The following is a 20,741-nucleotide window of genomic DNA, read 5'->3' as shown; positions in this document are numbered from 1 at the left end:
ACATTAAAAAAAAAAAAAAAAAATCATTAGAAAATTAACACTGGTATTTAATTAACATAATGAATTAATTGAAATACATAAATTTAAATTTTAATCAAATATTATTTATCCTTCTTCAAATTTATTACAGTTAGAGAAATTTTCGTTACGCTTTTGCGTGAAACACTTTACTCACCAAAATAACACCCCTCTTTTACTTTATTACCTCGCGATGTTCAGAAGGGAAATTATTTCATCCGGCACATTCTCGATTCACTTTCCTGGCAAAAGTTTTGCCCGGGTAAATTTCACTCTATTCCATCGGGTAATGGAATATCTCCGAGAGCTGTCATCAACCCCCGTATCGTTTTAATATTCAGTCACAACTGACTATTGGAATGCGAAAATTGTTCTAAATCACAAACTTCAAACGTAAAGGAAACTTCTGCCACGCGATTTCGGTAATTTGATTTTCCATCTAGATTTTCTCTGCGAATAACTTAGAAAATAATGTTTAGAAAATGCAACTAAAGTTTCAGTTTTAATAAATTATTGCACTAAATAATCCCTTTCCTGTGTTAGTTTGACGTTATGCCCTTATTGTTCCTATGCTTACACATATTATGTATATTTAACTGATACAATTTTCAATCTTAAATTGCATGAAATTGATTATTAATTGTAGAGCTTAGAGCTCCCTATTTTTGTAAGTTAAGCAAAAAACGCATGGCAAATTAACGTTAAAAATTAACGTAATTAAAATTTAACCTTCAAAGGGTTAAGAACAGAAGGGTAATTTTTAAACATTACAGAGAGGGCTGGGGTTCTGGACGTCCTAAACTAGTTTGGGACAGAACACGTGGGTTTCACTGTCCTAAACTGACTGAAACTGTCCTAAACTGTCTTATAGTGTCCAAAACCTTGAACACTGGTAAAAGGTAAAATTCTATATGAGTAACCACTGTACACTTAATAATTACATATATTAATAAATATTTGATTCCACAATTCATTGGAAATCTTATCCTTTAAATATGAATAAATATGCTTTCAATACTGACAAATAATGTTTTTTGCATAAGGATAAATAATGCAATATTTAAAATAATTATAAACTTTTTTAATGAAACAAGATCTTTCCTTCATTTTGTTTCTTATTCAAAAATTAACCTTTTATTTTTCGCAATTTTTTTTTATTTTTAAATTGTGACATAATTTGAGTAAAAGGGTTTTTGCCAGGAATTAATACATTCTGTCCTAAACCTTGCAAGACTCTGATTACAGAAGGTTATTTTTTAAACATTGGTACATTTTTATTGGATTACTGGGGGTGGCTACGAATTATTTACTTGATGGAACACCCTTTTTGTTATTTTTTAGCCTCTGAAGCAATTGCCCAATTATTTTGGCGCAGTTATCGTTACGGAAATCTTCCAGATATTAAGTGTGGATTCGAAACCGTGAATTCCAGGACTAATTAAACTTTATATTTATAACTGAGCCTACACACAGGGGTCAGATAGGAAAAAAAAGTAATTAAAATTTCACCAATCATTATTAAGGTCATGCTATAGATATATAGTTCTTTTGCGGGAATTTCAAGTGAACACTGCCATAGCAATAACAACACAGAAAATTTGTTTATATAAATTAAAATGTGCGGTAAATAATGTTCCATTTTGAATTTTTATAGGACTTATTATAATTTTTTTTGACAGACTATCTTTTTCACATTAACAGTCTGCTCACAGAATGTTCAACATATTTCAACCTATGGTAAGAATATGATTTTGTTAATGAAACTACTTTCTGTAAAAAGACCTTTTTTTTAGAAACTCAGTAAATATAACTCGTTTAATAATTTGTAACCGCAGCTCTTGTAACATTTCTGTATACAGCGAATTTGATAATGACCACCTTAAGGAAACAAATTAATCTGTTTGATTGCCAAATAAAAAAAAGCATTTGAAAGGCGGTTATTAAATATACCTTTAATTCTTATCAGACAATTAAACTGTTTTTGATATTTTCAGTACGATATTCCTCATTAGTGATTGGTTAGAGTTTGATGTTCTTTTTGTGTTTTTTCCAAGATTAAATATTAGTTTATGACTTTTAGCGAGCTTAGTTTTTTGAATTTATTTTTGATAACGATTCTATACATCAAAGGTTGTCTTTACCAAATACCTTGCAATAAACTAGTTTTAAAATTTGGTTAAAGTAATTATTTTTAAAAACTTTTAATGTAAAGATCTCTGTAAATATTTTAACAATTTTGAGAAAAAAAATACTAACTATATTTTAAGGATAAACTTCGAATAGGTAATATGTGAAATGTTTTTGGAATTGTTTGTGTTCAGACGCAGTTTCATTTTAATATTTGCGTTTTATATTCATATTTAAATCCAAAAAGTTCCATTTTAGATTAACTTTCAAAAGAAGAAAGAACTTTTCTTTTCAATCATAAACGTTTCTTGAAAAGAAATTTCTTTAAATTGCAGTCCCAGAAGATTTTCAGACAAAATAATATTCAACGCATGCTGTGTCAAAGCATTTTACTCCATGCCTTTTTTTTCTTTTGCCCTTTCCCTTATTCTTTACTCTAACAGATAAATAATTTATTCCAAATCACAGAAGAATATTTTAGACGCGAGTTAAATTTCACAATTCATTCTTCCATGCAAGATCTATATAAACTGTAAATATAATAAGGTGCGATAGGCAATTCTATCTCTGATTTTCATTTTTTCCATACTTTCTTATTCTCGGTTTAGTAAAGAGCTGTGAGATTGTTTTGCTTTTCTCTGAACGCAGATTGTTATACACGATCTGGATTCTGAAATTTATCATTATTTTTTTCCTTTCATTTTTTGTTGTAAAGTTCTTTGCTATTTGATTGAAGAGAAAAATATTTTTCTTGGTCTGTTTGAACGGTTTACATGATTAAAAAAATTTTTTTCCATCAAAAATAAGTCTTGCGAAAAAAGCGGGACATGTTAAATAATAAGAAATTGTTGATTTCTTTGTTTTATCTTATAATCTCTTGATATGTTTATTCCTGCAAGCGTGATTTTAAATAACTGTATTGAATAATGGCAGGCTTATGAAATACGCTGCACAGATACTCAATCTAAATAAGAATATTTCTATCTTTAAATGCGACTCTCAATATGTTCGAATGCAATACAATTAGTTTTTACACTATTTTCCTTTATAGTTTAAACTACTTTCATGGAAGAAAACTAAATATGAAGAATTTATATAACAAACTATTTATATAAACAAACTAATATTTGAAATAAGAATTTTATCATCTAAATATATCTATTTTTAATTGAGATAAATTTTGTTTCTACACTATATTCATTTATAGTTTAAATTATCAAAACTAAATGTAATTTAATTCCATCAATATACAAATTCCATTAAAATTTTTTTAAACATTATTTACGTCCACAGTTTAAATTATTAACAATTAAAACTAAATATAACTCAATTTCTTCTAAAATTGAGTTCCTTAAACTACTTTTTCTAACTTCCGGTGGCAACACCTAATTTAGTTTTGGTTTCGGTTCCCAAAATTTCTAAATTCCGGTGGCAACACCATATTTAGTTTCGGTTTTAAAAAAAGTAGCATGTTCCCAATTTCTGCCCGCTTGCTTATTTCAGCCCGATTGAATTTATTATTTTAGTTTTAGTTTTGATTTCTGTATTATTTCTTAGCGAGCTGTGAGATTGTTTTGCTTTTCTCTGAACGCAGATTGTTATATACGATCTGGATTCTGAAATTTATCATTATTTTTTTCCCTTCATTTTTTGTTGTAAAGTTCTTTGCTACTTGACTGAAGAGAAAAATATTTTTCTATCAAAAATAAGTCTTGCGAAAAAAGCGGGACATGTTAAATAATAAGAAATTGTTGATTTCTTTGCTTTATCTTATAATCTCTTGCTATGTTTATTCCAGCAAGCGTGATTTTAAATAACTGTATTGAATAATGGCAGGCTTATGATATACACTGCACAGATACTCAATCTAAATAAGAATATTTCTATCTTTAAACGTGACTCTCAATATGTTCGAATGCAATGCAATTAGTTTTTACACTATTTTCCTTTATAGTTTAAACTATTTTCATGTAAGAAAATTAAATATGAAGAATTTATATAACAAACTATTTATATAAACCAACTAATATTTGAAATAAGAATTTCATCATCTAAATATATCTAACTTTTAATGAGATAAATTTTGTTTCTACACTATTTTCGTTTATAGTTAAAATTATCAAAATCAAGACTACATGTAATTTAATTCCATCAACAAATTAATTCCATTAAAATATTTTTTTGTAACATTATTTACGTTCACAGTTCAAATTATTAACAATTAAAACTAAATGTAATTTAACTTCTTCTAAATTTGAGTTCCTTAAATTATTTTGTTTTTACATTATTTTCGTTTATAATTCAAATTATTAATGCCAAAACTAACTGTGTTTAAATTTCACCGAATTAAGTTTTACAATTAATTCTCACATTATTTTCATTTATAGTTTAAACTGTTTATACAGCAAAACTAAATATGATTCAATTCATTTGAAATAAAAATTTCATCATCTAAATATGTTTAAATAAGATAAATTGTTTTTACACTCTTTTCGTTTGTAGTTTAAATTATAATTATAAAAACTTAAACTTATTCAATCTAAATAAAAACTACATTTAAATATTTTTGATTTTATAATATTTTCGTTTATATTTCGAATTAGTAATGTCAAAACTAAATGAAATTCAAATTCAATTTAGCTTTTAATTTGACTTAGTAAGTATAATTGAGATAAATTTTGTTTCTACATTATTTTCCTTTTAGTTTAAATTATTAAAATCAAAACTATGCATCACTTTTTTAAGAAAACTTTAACATTTTTCTTATAAAAGTAATTTATTGTTCATTGAAAGTTTTAGAAGTATTAGAACCCTTCAAATACGGTTTTAATCTAAACATGAAAATAGAATTTTAGAAAGATAAATTTAGCGAGCAACATGCAATCTATGAACTCTTATTACAAAATAATAATAATAAACAATTTTATCTATCTTAAAAATACTTGCATTTAAGAAATATTTGTTTTACTGTTTATCAATACAGTATTTATTACAGAGCTGTGAAGGCGCGTAGAAAATATGCGGCGAAAAACATGTCTTCTTTTGCCCAAACAGCCCACTACCATCATTTTCGATTTAATTTAATTTTAGGCTTAATGCTCTCATTTTCCCTAACTATTTGAATAATTAAACGATAACTCAACACGTTTTGATAATGCAATTTTTATCCACTTATCATAACTTAATGAAGTTAATTCATTCAACAGCTACAAGTATATTACAAAACAGGAATACTTTATTTAAGATTCTAGAACATTCGATAACACTTCTACCCATACTTGTTTCGTTGCCATATCTTGCAAACTAAGTTATTTTCGATGTTGGAGTTTGCTTAAATCTTGTCTTCTTGATATATCCATGCCCGTAACTCCATTCTTGCCTGCGTGACTAAGGTTTCGATCAGGAATTTTCGTAAAAAAAAATTATTTTTTATCATCGTCTCTCTCTCTCTCTATTTTTTTTTTTTNTTTTTTTTTTTTTTTTTTTTTTTTTAACATCCCTCAGTTTCCTGATAAAAATCTATCTATTTACGTTTTTTTACTTGCCGTAGTAAAACTTCCTTTGCTTTCATTTCTGGAGTTAAGTAATAAGAAATATCGGCACAGTTCAGAATAAAGAAAACGTTAAACGCGTTTTATCATTGGCGTTCTCTTTTACTTGGCGTTTTTTTTTATTTTTATATCTCTGCCAAAACCATGCTAAAGGAAGCTACGAAAAGTAGCAGCTGCTGCGTTTGAAAAGAGAAAAAAGTACCTGAAATGTTTCGATTTCGAGGTACTTTCTCAGCTTGGAAAGGCTGTAAAAAAGATTGCGTGGTATAATTTAATGTTAGACTTGATGGAAATTTAGATTTAGATGGTGTTAAAGAATAATGTAATCTTTGTTTTATACGGTAATATTTATTAACTTTTATAGTTTTCCTTAGTTTGGTGTTTTTTTATTTTATAGGAAAGCTTTTTTCATGTTAAAAAATATATAACCTTTGTCTAATGTGTTAAATTTTCCTTATTAAAGTTGAAAAACATATCTTTCTATATATCTGTTAGTTTTTCACAGTGTGGTTTAATACCATTAAAACTATAATTTTAAAATTTCATAAATTTTTTTATTCCATAAAACGCAAAAAATTCATTGTAATTTCAGTAAGAATTGAAATGTTGAAGCTTTAGTTTAATATATGACGGATTTAGTGGGAGTTAGATTTGAATGGCATTAAAAGATTAATGAAATCTTTGTTTTATACAGTAATATTCATTAACTTTAATAGTTTTCCTTAGTTCGGCAATTTTTCTTATAGGATAGTTTTTAAATTAAAAACTACATAACTTTAATATAATGTGTTGAAAAATTGTTAAAAATATATCTCTGTATCCGTTAGTATTTTACAGTGTGGCTGAAAACCATCTAAATTATTATAAATTGGAATTTTTATAAATTTTTATTCCATAAAACGTAGAAAATTCTATGTATTTTCAGTAGCAGTTAATATTTACAGGTTTTAATTTAATATATGACCATTTTAGTGAGGACCCGGATAGCCTTGTCGGTAGGGTGTTGGGCCCATGTCCAAAGGGTCGTGAATTCGGTCCCCTCCGGTCGAAGACTTCCTGTGTACAAAATGGTAACTGGAGCATGGTAAATCTGTCGGGTCACAATGTCCTCAATGTTCTTATAACAAATCAACAACTCTGAGGGTACTGGATCGGAGATTGATCGTGCTTTGGTTCAGGTCAAAAATTACGATCTGCGAAGGGATGGATGGTGCATGAATGTGTTCTCCCTACTAAACGGGCATGTGACGTATATGTGTGTCAGATGTCGAATTATTGCTCATAGATGGCACCGCTGGAAAACAAAAGGCGTACCCCTCTTACCTTTTTGTATTTTTCTCACGTAAATAATATTTACAACTGCTAAAAGGTATATTTTTTTTACTTCATATTTAATAAGGATTCTAGTAACGTTATTACTAGAAAGCGATATTAAGGAATTCCCTGTGCTCTCTCTTAAAATCAACTTGTTTTGAAAAAGTGAACAATTTAGATGCTCTTATTCATAGGTGAATTTTTACTATCGTATTTAGATTGAATTTAGATAATAGACTATTAAAGCAGGAAAAGATTAAAAATGATTTTCAAATCCTAAATCATATTTTTGCAGACGATAATAATAAAGGAAATACAATCTACAAAAATTAAGAAAATAAAAACTCTCTAAAATGTAAAATAAAAACGCTTTAAAATGTTTCAATGTGTCTAAAAAGTTAAAACAACAACAAAAGAAAAAATGATTGAAAATAGACGCTTTAGTTTTTAGATATGTATTTTTCTTTTTTATAAACGGCTAAATTCGCACAAATGTTAGTTTTTCTTTTCCTAAAAAAAAAAGTCATTCTCAAATAACTTACGAAATATAGTGTTTACTTTCCATTTCCGGGCTATTTCGTAGAATAAACAGTTATCTTTCTTTTTTTTTTAGAGCTAAATTTCAATGGGAAAATATAACGCTCACAAAGTGTTCTATACTAAGTTTCTTTATGATCAAAATCAGGAAGGAAAAAAAACAAAGCATGATAAGGAACCAGAAATTTTGAATTTCATCTTAATGAGCAATTAAATATTTAATTTTTATTACTTAATTGTACTTTGAACTAATGTAATTATAAATTGCAATAAAAGTTAAAAAATAAACGAAAAAAACCCCCAATAAATTAGTTAACAAGTTTTCAAAAATTAATTTTAAGTTCTTAAAAAAAAGCTTAAGTTCGCAAAAAAACATAAATATCAAAAACTTAATTTCTATTACCATATAAATAAAACTATTTAACATTTATTATAAAAATAACACTTTAAACAGCATTTTTAAATTTGCTTTCGCATATTTATTTCAAGATAGTCGGGTAAATATATTCGTCATTTAATTTTAATAAAAAATTTCTAGATTTTAACTTTAAATACTTCAAAGAAATAGTAATATGGAGAGAAATATTTAAATGGTATTTTAATAATTTACTTTACCTTGCTTTACAAAGCAACATAAAAAATACGATTTTAAAAAACGAATTATGCGTTAGGTATAATAAAAATAAATTTTTTTTTTTCGATTTGAAATATTTTGTGCCCTTCTAAAATATATATATAAAAAAAATTTTTTTTACCGCACTTTAACACATAACATTTAAAATAGAAATGAAACATAACTATATATAAAACTCATTTTATTTATTGAAATTTAGGGAATTTGCGTGACCATATTTCTCATTTTTCCCTCCTCGAAAAAGGAAGGGAAATTAAAAAGTATTTTCAATCTTAGGGGAAGTTTTTATGGCATGGTAATTTCCTCACAGTCAAAGGGGAAGAAAAAAAAACGAGAAAATTTGCATTTAAATGAAAAAAATATCTCAGACATTAAAAGTGTAGAGATTGTAAAAAATTACAACATTTTAGGCAATTGTTTTTGTTCCTCTTGATAAACAGATAGGGAAAAATGCCAGCCGTTAATGAAATGACAAGAAACTACAAGAATAAACATGCCCGCGGACAAAATCATAAAAAATTCAAGAATAAGAGATAAAAAAAAATTCTTTAGAAAGAATAATTAATGCAATAACGCAACATTTTGTTCCAAGACAAAACCGAAAGATATAACATCCCTTAAAGGCGCGTAACTACAGTGCCTCATAATGATTTTATTTCAGATCTAATTCTTTTTCGAACAAAAACAGAACGCTTTTTACATCAAAGAGCTTCAAAAGAAGATATTTCTAATAATCTTTTTAATATAGTTGGTATTGAAATGTTTAAACTATTTTAATTATCAGAGGTTTCTTTCTTTTTTTGAAGTACTATTTTAGTTTAGAAGTTAAATAAATAAAAAAGTACAAATAATATTTTAAATTGTTAAGTAAAGCAAGGAAAAAAATAAATTATTTAATGAAAAAAATTAAGCATGAACGAATTTTCAGTTGAAAATCGTGAGATTTAACTTGTATGGCAAAAAGGAAATTTTAATTAAATATATCTACCGTTAACATTAATGAATTCCCTTAAATTTTTATTTGCTTGCTGTTGAAATTAAAACAAATAAAAAAATATATTCCTACTTTTATAACGAATATGCTTGGTTATTGTTTTTAAATTTAATTATGGGGCAATCGGAGAGGTATTTGATTTTGCATTTTAATTTTCTTATTATACATAAAATAAATAATATGAAAAAAGCTACTTATGTTTAAAAAAATGGTCTCAAATACTAATTTCTTGCATGTTTTGTGTTTAGTTGTTCCTTACTTACTAAATATAGGCTTCTATAAAAGATAGTTTGAATAATTCATAAAAGTAAGAAAAGCTATTTTTGTCTTATGGAGAGAGATAGTTTGAATAATTCATAAGAGTAAGAAAAGTTATTTTTGTCTTACGGAGAGAGATAGTTTGAATAATTCATAAAAGTAAGAAAGGCTATTTTTGTCTTACGGAAAGAGATAGTTTGAAAAATTCATAAAAGTAAAAAAAAAATTTTTTTTGTCTTATGGAGAGAGATAGTTTGAATAATTCATAAAATTAAGAAAAGCTATTTTTGTCTTATGGAGAGAGATAGTTTGAATAATTCATAAAAGTAAGAAAAGTTATTTTTGTCTCATGGAGAGAGATAGTTTGAATAATTCATAAAAGTAAGAAAAGTTATTTTTGTCTAATGGAGAGAGATAGTTTGAATAATCCATAAAAGTAAGGAAAGTTATTTTTGTCTTATGGAGAGAGATAGTTTGAATAATTCATAAAAGTAAGAAAAATTATTTTTGTCTTATGGAGAGATAGTTTGAATAATTCATAAGAGAACTATTCTTTATATTTATAAAATAACCTATTCTTTATATATTGTAAAAACATAACAAAGCCGTTTCTTCTCCCTCCTTTTCTCTAACTGAACATTCTTCTTATTTCCAGCAGTTCTGACAAGACTCACAGCAACCAACATCTAACCATTGCACATTATCTAGATTACAAACATTTAGTATATTTTTAATATTTTTTAATTCGCATGAATGATTGGTTACAAGTGAAGCATGATTTCAGTTTAGTTATTAATGCTTAAGAAAAGAAACGATCCATCAATAAATAATCATCTACGAATGAATCATCTTTTTTTAATTACGCCGCTAATTACGAGGTAACAAAGTGATTTTGAAATTATACATATTTTAAATTCATAGCCTTAGTATTGAATGATTGGTTACAGAACTTGGTTATTCATTAAAAATAAACAATTCGCGAATAAATGGTGAACTACACAACAAAGAATAATCCTTTTTAATTTTTTTCTCCACTATTTTAACAAAATGTTCAATAACTCTTGTTTCAAATTACGATAATTTGTGAGAAACAAATAAAGTATACATTTCAAAAAAAGACATATTTAAGTCGCAATCTTTGTAACGAATAATTGATTACAAAGTAACGCACGATTACAGTTATCTATATTCAAGAAAATAAACAATTTGCCTATGAATACACAACAATGCATAGTTATACAATTGATCGCACTGTCTTCACAAATAGAAAACGGAATTCCCTTAATAATAATGAAATCCCTTGTTGAGAGACAAAAGCAGCTTAGAGAGTTGTAAGCAAGAATTCTTAACAACGTCCTCGCACTCAAGGGCCTTCCAATCAAGGGGCGGTTAATTGCAATTAAGTGGCGGTCGTTGAATGTCCTTTGAGACCTAATTTGGGAAGTGGGTGTTAAGTGAATGACAGCTGGACGTAATTCATTTATATGTTACGTCATGCCTTGTCATTTTCATTTTAACTTGAATTTCATCATTTGCTCAAGTCTAAATTAAACACGGAGCATTTCTCAGCTTTGTAAAGGAGACGCGATGAACGGTGATAAATTAGAGGAATTTGTCACCGTTTGGCGAGAGGACAGGGATTTCTTACTAAGACAAATTTGTGAGTACTGAGAAAATATGTACAAGTGGAATTTTCAATTTACCGGGAAAATAAATAGTATGGAATATATTGTGCATCAGCGAGTGACAATATTATCGGTAAGATTACAGTAGCGTTTAATAGTACGAAGAAATGTTCGAAATTGGGGTTGTCAAAGAATAAACGGAACAAAAAAGAATACAAATGCAAATAAAGAAAAGATTTATAATAACTATGTATAAAAAAATGGTCTGAATAATCGGGAGAATGTATTCTTCCACTTCATGTATTCTTTTTATTCATGGTTAAACATAAAGCTCTCTTAAATAACGAAAAATGAATAAACATTAAAAGGAGATATTTATTTAAAATATCTTATTCGATATTTTCATTTAATTGTCATTTTTTAAAGAAATGTAATTATGAGAAATGGATTATGAGATTAAGTTTCATTAAAAAATAAAAATAATAAGCTTAGAAAATATTCCCTTCCCTTAATAAAATATTCTTCGACCGCAGAATTTTTATTAAACATATTTTTCATTGTTTTGTATTAATCTGGGTCAAAATAAGTGAAAAATATTATCTTCAGCAGTTTAATAACTTTTGGGTATGAAATATAGCATCACCGGTTTCCCTATGTGCATTAAAGATAAAATCTTCCAAACACGGCTTACTTATAAACAATAATTTTCAAAATTTGCAGCTATTTAGATCTAATAGAAACAGTGATTCATTAATGAAGTTTTTTAATTTACAAAATTATTGACAAAATTAATTATTGTCAATATTTAATTACAAAATTAAATACTGAAAAAATTATTGACAATATGAAAAGAAAAATTTTTAAACTATATTTCTTAGATTTTATATTTTAGTGCAAATTTAATTTTAATAATTAAACATATTTTCATAATTAAAAAAATACCAAAATATATTTTAGCTTGAAATAAGAGCGCCAGAAAAGAAATATATAAATGGGACACGGGTGTCCCATTTATATATTTCAAAGTAATTTTGGGTACCATTTTTTGAAATTAAAAGGGAAGCCATAAAGGTATCTTGCATTTTGAAGCAAAAACTAAGTTTATGAAAATATATATTTCTTGTACAGAGGTATCTCAGGATAATGTTTAACAACGCGTTCTTCTGTATTTTAGGCAAACAACTAGTAATATGCGGTTTTTCATATGAATTTAAAAATAAATATGTAAAAATGATTTATATAGCACGGAAAAAAGTGGAATCGATTCGTAATCAATAAATCAATCATGTTATAAGTTGAAACAATTTTTAACATGCAGTTAAGTATGCTTTTTTAAATTTGAAAAAAAATTTTTTTTTTTTCCCCTTCTGCTTTCAATGAGTGGGTGTCAGCATTTATGCTGTTACTCCGGAAATTTTTTGAGTATCTTCATATAAGTCAGGTATCTGGCACTCAGGATAATAGATGACCCGTGGCATGAGGGTCAGGCGGGTGAGGGTTACAGGAAATGTCAACCCCCAAGAGGAGCTAGAGGAGGAGACGATATGGATGGAGATAAGTATAGATAGATGGAAGTGTAGAACAGAGGTTCCATTTTTTTTTCTGAATATGGAACCCTAGATGATCAAAATGGCGGAATCCTGAGACTTAATAGATCAATTTATAAATAAATAAAAACATTTAATGATTGAAATTTTACTAATTATTTTGAAACTATTTAATAAATGAATAAAAAATAAAATTTTTTAATCTTATCGTTTTTTTCAATATTGTTATGTCAGACAGTTAAAATGTACAGGTCTGGAGAGGCATATAGTTTTCTTATTTGATTTTATTGCATGTATCAACTAAATATACAGGAGCTAAAATTGGTTTTCCTTAAAATAAAGACAAAAAGGAACAAAATAAATGTTGAGAATGATTATTAGAGAGAGTCGCCTTTCTTCATTATTGAGTTCGGTTATTTTTATTCTATCAAAATACAAATACAGTTTCTCCTAATTGTGTCCTTTTCATTAATCATTAAATATATTGCTATTAGAATATTACTTTATTTCTTCACAAGCATTTTAATTAAATAATTTCATGAAAATATTAAATCAATAATGGGGTGTTAATCAGATATAAAATTAATTACAAGTTTCAAAAATCATAACAGGTAAAAAAAAAGTCTTAACTCTCGTAACATATGTGACGCTTCCACGGTAGCTTAAGGTTAATTCAAAATAAAATAACTGAACTAAAGTATAAAGAATTACGTTTTTCTGATAACTATTCTAATCGTTTACAACAGTTCCTTTTTAAAAACCATACTTCAACATGTTTTTATTTTTACGTTCAGCATATGCATGCATCAAGAAAAAATTCATAACAATGAATACTTCATTATAAACATTAAATAGTTTCAAAATAAGTCTTTTTTTTTTGTTAGAATATTTACAGCCGCCAATAAACTTATTCATATATAATGCTGGGGGTTCCGCCAAATGGAGCTCGATCATTTAGGGTTCCATAACCGAAACAAATTGGGAAACGCTGCTCTAGATCGATATACTAACAATTGCTTTCCAACCATTAAAAATATACAAAGATCAATTCACTTATTAATTGAAATTGAAACAAAACTCAACTCACCAGTGGTGTTATCAATCATGAAATATCCTTGAGGATCACCACTTGCAATACTGAATCGGATTTTATTGTCGTTTAAATCCCAATCGAAAGCTTCTAATTGCAAAACAATAGTGCCAGGAGGGGCGTTCTCTGGAATACTCGGATAATAGGCAGGTTGAGTTGTTAGAGGAACGTTGTCATTGTCATCCAGTACCTCAATGTAGACTTCGAGTCTGCTAGAGAGAGGAACAGCACCTCTGTCCACAGCGTGAACTGTTAACCAATATCGGTTGTTAGTCTCACGATCCAGAATTTCATTGGTGTAGATATTACCTGAAAGACAATGGAATATGGGTTTCATTAAACAGACAATGAGGAATGTTAGCTTTTAAAAACATCCAACATGAATTTAGTTTGAAAGTATTGATTTATTCAAAAGCAGTAACAATGTTATGACATCAAATTAGTCCAATCATATTCTTAAATAAAAATCTGTTAAAAAACAGTTTGAAGATGTTTATTTGATGATTGTTTTCATTCGACCAATCGATAAACAAGGATAGATTCACGGATTAGACGCAGAAAATCTCAATTACCTAATTTTTAAATAAGTAGATAAGATGAATAAAAATTTTAAAAGTTTGTATATATAGAATTTTTTCAAAAATTAATTTTTTAAATTAAAGAAATTTCAACGAGGAATAACTGTTTCTGTTAGATCTAAATAGCCGCAAATTTGAAAAATCATTGTTTAGAAGTGAGCTGTGTTTGGAAGATTTTACCTTTAATGTATGAAAAGACACCGGAGTTTTATGCTTTATTTCATAACCATAAATTATTAAAATGCTAAGGATAATATTTTTCACTTATTTTGACCTAAATTAATACAAAAAATATGCTTATTAAAAATTCTGCGTCAAAGGGTTAAAATAATGCTCTGTAAAAAAAATTTCTGACGACGAAGAATTTTTTTTCAAGGGAATATTTTTTCTAAGCTTATATTTTTTATTTTTTAAAGAACAATAGTCTCATAGTCAATAAATATAATAATTAAATTTCTTTAAAAAATGACAATTAAATGAAAATATCGAATAAGATATTTTCCAGAGCTAGGAGTGAAATTTCTAAAATTTTAAGACATTTGATAATGATTTAGAGTATTTATTTATTATTCAGATACCATAAATTAGAATAAAATAAAAACAATTTTTATTATTTTAACATCATAAGAAATACAAACAAAAAATTAAATTTTGATTAAGATACCTAGCTGCAAATAAGAAGTAAAAATTATTTGTGGAAAAAGTGTTTATTTACACTTTATTACATTTCTGAAAATTCAAGGCATATCAGTAGCTGTTCAGAGTTGGTATAATACGAAATTAAGTTTTTTCAGGGCACCATTTATTTATTATTATTATTATTATAAGTAGAAGTAAACTTTACAAAACAAATTTTTATCATAATAAAACTGAAGTGAATGTCTGCTAAAATTGAATGTGTGCTATGTCTAATTGTATTTTTCACTTTCTTGATTATTGTAATATTCTGTGAGAATTTCATTGACGAAATAGTATTGGCTGCAGTTTGCCGATTCAACCTTATAATAATTATATTTAAGTTATGCTATATTTCATTTTTATTTCATTAATTCCGATATATATTCGAAGGAAAAAATCCAAAGTTTTTAGAAAATTTAACATTTATTACATTTTAGGGCAATTTTTTCAAAATTTAACGGAATCTAAGAGTTTTAGGAAAATTTCGAACTCAGAGTTATTTAAAATGAACATACATCTCAAAAATTAATAAATATATATATAATGTCAGAAAAATGTTTTCTTTAGAATAAATATGAAGGGGCAGAACAAACATATCCTTCACCAAAAATGGTTTTTCGGACAATATATCGTCCACTAAAATACGTGACATAATCTGCGAAAAGTACACGCTATACGCCATAAAGCTAACATTCCTTCCCATCAAAAATCTAGTCTAGTCACGGGCAAAAAAAAAAAAAATTCTGTCCTGGAGACGGGTACCGTAAAAAATCACTCATCTAACCGGAATTCCAATTCCAAATCGATCAGGTTTACCATCACGTTTTACAAGAAATAAGAAAAATGGAACACCGATGTTTTACCCTAAAACACGACACAAAGAAATTAAATTGCATCCGGAAAATCTGTGGGTACCTGCATTTCTCATTCTAAACACCAGGGACTAGAGAAACTTAAATCTTAGAGAGAACCGCCAAGCCTATTTTTATTGGAAAACGTCGACAGCCAAGAGCACAACTGGGACATCGTCGATATTCCGATTCGACCGATAGAAAAAGAGTTCAGAGTGAAAAATATATAGGTATATATAAAAAAACGTCAATTTCGCCTCGTTCGTCAAGCATAAATATTGACAGATAGATACGTGGCGTAACAACGATCGAGAAAGTGCTTACGTAGCAAGTAAATTGTTTCAGAGTCCAAAGAAAATATTGTCAAAGGTAGGAGAGTAAAAATAATTTGAAGAACAGCTTATATGGGAAGAAAATACTTCATGAAAGTCTTTTAAAAAAAGAGGGATGTTTAAAAAGATTTATATACTTTCTAGAGCGTACATGTTTTTATTTTACCCCATTTATATATAGCAGCCTTTTAAAAGGAGGATTCCTTCTTTTTTTTTTCTTTTTTCAAAAAAAAATTAAGTGGTTCATTATTAGACTTTTTTTAGAAACAATATAGTTCGGTCTACAGTAAAATATTAAAAAAGGCCATCTATAAATGATGGCTCCTTTTATTGGAGATTTTATATATCCCAACTGACTCATGGGATAGAGCACTCGCCTCCCAATGAGAGGACACAGGTTCTAATCCTCATTGCTGGTCGATAAGAATTCTGCACCCGGCTCTCACCGACCACAATGCTAACGTAAAATATTACCAATGGCAGACGGATCATGAAGAAGAGTACCCCTGGTGTCGGGCTAAACGTGGGAGGTTTTCCTCCTCATGCAACACAAATTTACCCAGGATTTCTATAATTTTCTGAACAGGGGTCAAAAATTGGAGTTGAACATAGGTAGCTATAAAACGACGGCCATAAAATAAAATATTTTGGACACCTTCCTAGCCTTTGTCATAAAGTTTCGTCACACTTTACATTACNACTGATATATATATATATATATATATATTTGCAATTTATAAACAAATCACATCGTTCGAGATCAAACTTCAAATTTTACTTTTAAACTTTAACTATAAATCTGCAACGGTGCTCCAGCAATAAAAATGTCCTAAACATTGAGTGTTACGTCATTCTGACACAACTTATGACTTAAAATTTTTTTAATCATGGTTAGAGCATAAACCTGATTATATGAAAAAACTTATGTAGTTTGAAAAGGTTCGAATACTCGCATTAAACTATCTTTCAGTTTTATCTAACACATGAACTGGTTTTGAAAGTTTTAATTGCTTTTTTCTTAGTAACTTAACTTTAACTAGTTTCTTTTCTTCAACTTATTGTGTAAATGAACAAGTTCTTTCCACATTTACTTATTACTTAAATTAACTTGTTTTTCCCCCTCATTTATTTGTTGTGTAAACAAACACGTTTTTTCATAATCGCTGTTTTCCATAAATATATCTAGACTAAATGTAAAAATAAAGGATATACATATTAGTCATAGAATAGAGAGGAAAAACAGTAATCAAAATCTGACAATTCCTTTTTAGGGCCAATCAAATTGATTATTTTCATAATCGCTGCTTTCCATAAATATATCTAGACTAAATGTAAAATAAAGGATTTACAAATTAGCCATAAAATTTGAGAGGAAAAACAGCAATCAAAATCTGACAACTCCTTTTTAGGGCCAACCAATCAATTTGAGTTTGAATTAAAATATTAAAACCAGTTTAATGAACGGATGAAACTGAAATGCGTTTTAAATAATCCCATTCACCCAATTGACAATCGACTGGTTTAGAGATTTGAAATCCTACTTTTACTAATATTGACCTCAATAATGATTCGCCATATTTTAACAACTCTTTTTTTCTATAATATAAATTTAAAAAATCTGACATGCGTGTTTTTTCCCATTATTAGATAACTAGAAAACTTTCTGCTTAAACCGAAAGTAAGGAAATATTAGATTTGTACTTTCATTTTTCTTAGTAATAATAATGAACGAAAAATGTTTCACAGACAAGCATTGAATAGTGGTAATTTTATTTTTGTAATTAATTAATGAAAAATGGGCTCAATTTTAATCATTATTCAATATATTTTTGAGTAAATATTTAAAATTAAAATAATCTATAACTACCGCAGAAAATATTTAGTAAAAACACAATTACGTGATTCAGACTAAAAAGTACTTTTCTTTCTAATTTTTGTTTACCTTCTTTCTAAAAGAGATATCAAAAACATTTTCCTTTCCAAATCCTGAAATAAAAAGGAATACTTTTTTTTCTTTTTCTTTCGCTTTTTTTCCCCCTTTTAAAGTTTTTTTTTCCTTCTTTTTTTACTTACGTATGTACCTTGCCAATGATTTTTAAAACTTTTACTATCGAATGTCTTAAGTTGAAAAATGGCGTAAAATAAAAACAAGATTTAAATTAAGGATGCGGCGGTTAACGAGCAAATAATTCTCGGAGGAATGCTACTAAAAGGCATAGCGGGGGAAAAAAATTCCGAAGAATTGCATTCTTTTCACTTTTTCATCGCAAAGGAGAGAAGGGAAACACTACTTAATTAAAAGACATACGCATGGGCAGAATTTGCGCCAAGCTTTTGGCATAGAAATTAGATTATAATCGCCACGCATGAGAAACAACACTTCAGGAATATAGCAGTCAAATTCCAAAAGTTTTTTTCTTAAAATCTTTAACTGAAAAATGAAATTTTCGTATCTTTTTTTTATAACTTATCTTTAATACATTGTATCATTTTTATTTTTTTTCTTCTAAAAGAGAAATATATGCTACGTTTATATTTTTTGAGTTTCTTGCGTAGAATGGGGTGATCTAGAAATTGAGTATAGATTTACACAATTGAGTACATATTTAGATTTTTTTAAGCAATTAAATAAACACACAAAATAAATTAATTTCGAATTGATAATGTCTATATTTTTTTTGAATTCCTATTTCAATTTAACTTTTTATTTTATGTTAAATAAATAATCCGAAGAAACTGAAGAGGTAAGATATTACTTGGATAAAAATTTTTTTTTCATTCGCTTTAAAAATATACAGAATATAAATAACAGTCGACAAGTTTAAAGCCGCTGCTGCTTTGTGTGTTCAATTTTATGTAACATTTTGTTCTGTTGTGCATAACTTACAAATTATAAACAATATGTTGCCAAACATAGCATCTTAACATTTATATTAAAACTTTCAAAAACATAGAAAAAAAACTTAATTCAAGAGTCATAAAAAACAGATTCTGTTTTGAATTGATATAACGATATAATATCATCGTCATATATTGTTAATAAAATTACTTCTTTTCTATTTTTTCTCATTGTTCAAACATTCGGCTTTTCTAAGTTTAATGTTTTTAAGTATTAAAAAATTTAAAAAAAAAACTATTTTAGCTATTTTGAAAAATATCGATTAAAAAAGCAGAACATAATAATGAATAAAAGCAATCACGCAGGTTGCCACTTAGTAATTAAAAAAATATTAAAAATAAATAAATTTTTTTAAAGCTCTAAATATTCACATCACTTAAAATCGAGAAGATATTTTTAAAAAATGTAGTTAAACTAACATTTATTATTATTATTATTTAAAAAAAAAGTTTAATAGAGAGACAAAAAAAAATCTTTTCCATCAGAAATTATTTTGAAAGGCAAAAGAAATTATTATACTCATTTTTTCCCCAACAAATTACAAAAATCATATATGATTATTTCAATCTACCAAAGCATTTCAAAGCTATACTACAATAGAAACGTTTTCCTTTTCTTTTTCAATCAATATAAGTACACAACAGCTTTTAAATTAAACTAAAACAACGAAGAATCGTTATATCATTTTTAAATTTCAAAACACCCCCGTAGTTAAATTGAAACAGCACTTCAAGTAATTGAAAACAAAGAAATGCAATAGAGAAAATGAATGACATAAAAATATTTCGTTCGTAAATCTCTTGTCAATTAAAAGTTATCCAATACAGATGAAGGAATTCACATTTAACAAAGCGCATCAGTTAATTTTGGTAAGAACGTTTCAACGAGGATTTCCACAACAAAGTAGCAAAGAAAAATAAATACACTAACCAAAGCATTTATTTTTCTTAATTAAAGGAAAACATATGATTTAAGGTAAGCTATGATTATCTTTACAACTTTTACTACATAATAATTTAAAATAGTAAAAAGGATAACTAGTAAAATAACAGAATATAAAAATGAGGGGTTATCTTTAAATTAAAAAAAATATATATTCAATGGAGTTCTTAACATTATATGAATTTCTTTTTAAACAAAACATCAGGAAAATTTTTATAATGAAAAGATATTTATGTTTCTTATTTTCTAAATTAAGTATTTATAGACAACTTCGGAATAATATATGTAAATTTCTACAACTAAACAGTATTATAAATTTACTCTAAAAATTGTGAATTAAATTTAAACTTATTTGTTTTCAGAGTTTAAAGTTTAGATCTTTATTCTTTTGAGAACTGCCAAACGAGAAATTCAAACCAGGCAAAGGTGTTATTGATTAAAAATGTATCGTCCAATTTTCAGCATTTCTTTGTCAATCTATGAAATGAGCAAAATCCAAGCAAAACATAATTAAGGGTGTGAACAAACAAACAGAGCAGAAGAGCGTAAACATTATAATTTGTTATAAATGTAATACAAATCAACAAATTATAAATCGATAAATTTAAATTTGAACTGACAATTAGTGCACTATAAAAAATGTTGGTGGATAGTTGCAACTATTTTTGGTGTTGAGGTAAGCTAAATACATTTTTTTAATACAGATCTGTAGTTATCATCTCAAAAATTATACACAATTGACTAAAAAACAATTGTCTGAGAGAAT

The 20,741-nt window shown here is 27.1% G+C and overlaps 1 protein-coding gene across 1 annotated transcript in view; it reads right to left on the bottom strand.

Annotated features, from left to right (window-relative positions):
* The window catches only part of LOC107446303 (fat-like cadherin-related tumor suppressor homolog), a 432,818-nt gene that overhangs the window by 60,373 nt on the left and 351,704 nt on the right, over nt 1–20,741 (bottom strand). Inside the window, exon 5 of the mRNA XM_071177570.1 lies at nt 13,693–14,004. Coding sequence (XP_071033671.1) covers nt 13,693–14,004 — 312 coding nt within the window. The remainder of the gene's footprint in view (nt 1–13,692; nt 14,005–20,741) is intronic.

This window comes from Parasteatoda tepidariorum, chromosome 2, assembly GCF_043381705.1.
Source record: "Parasteatoda tepidariorum isolate YZ-2023 chromosome 2, CAS_Ptep_4.0, whole genome shotgun sequence".
NCBI lineage: Eukaryota > Metazoa > Arthropoda > Arachnida > Araneae > Theridiidae > Parasteatoda > Parasteatoda tepidariorum.
Note: the sequence above shows the minus strand (reverse complement) of the source record. Positions and strands in the feature narration are given on the sequence as shown.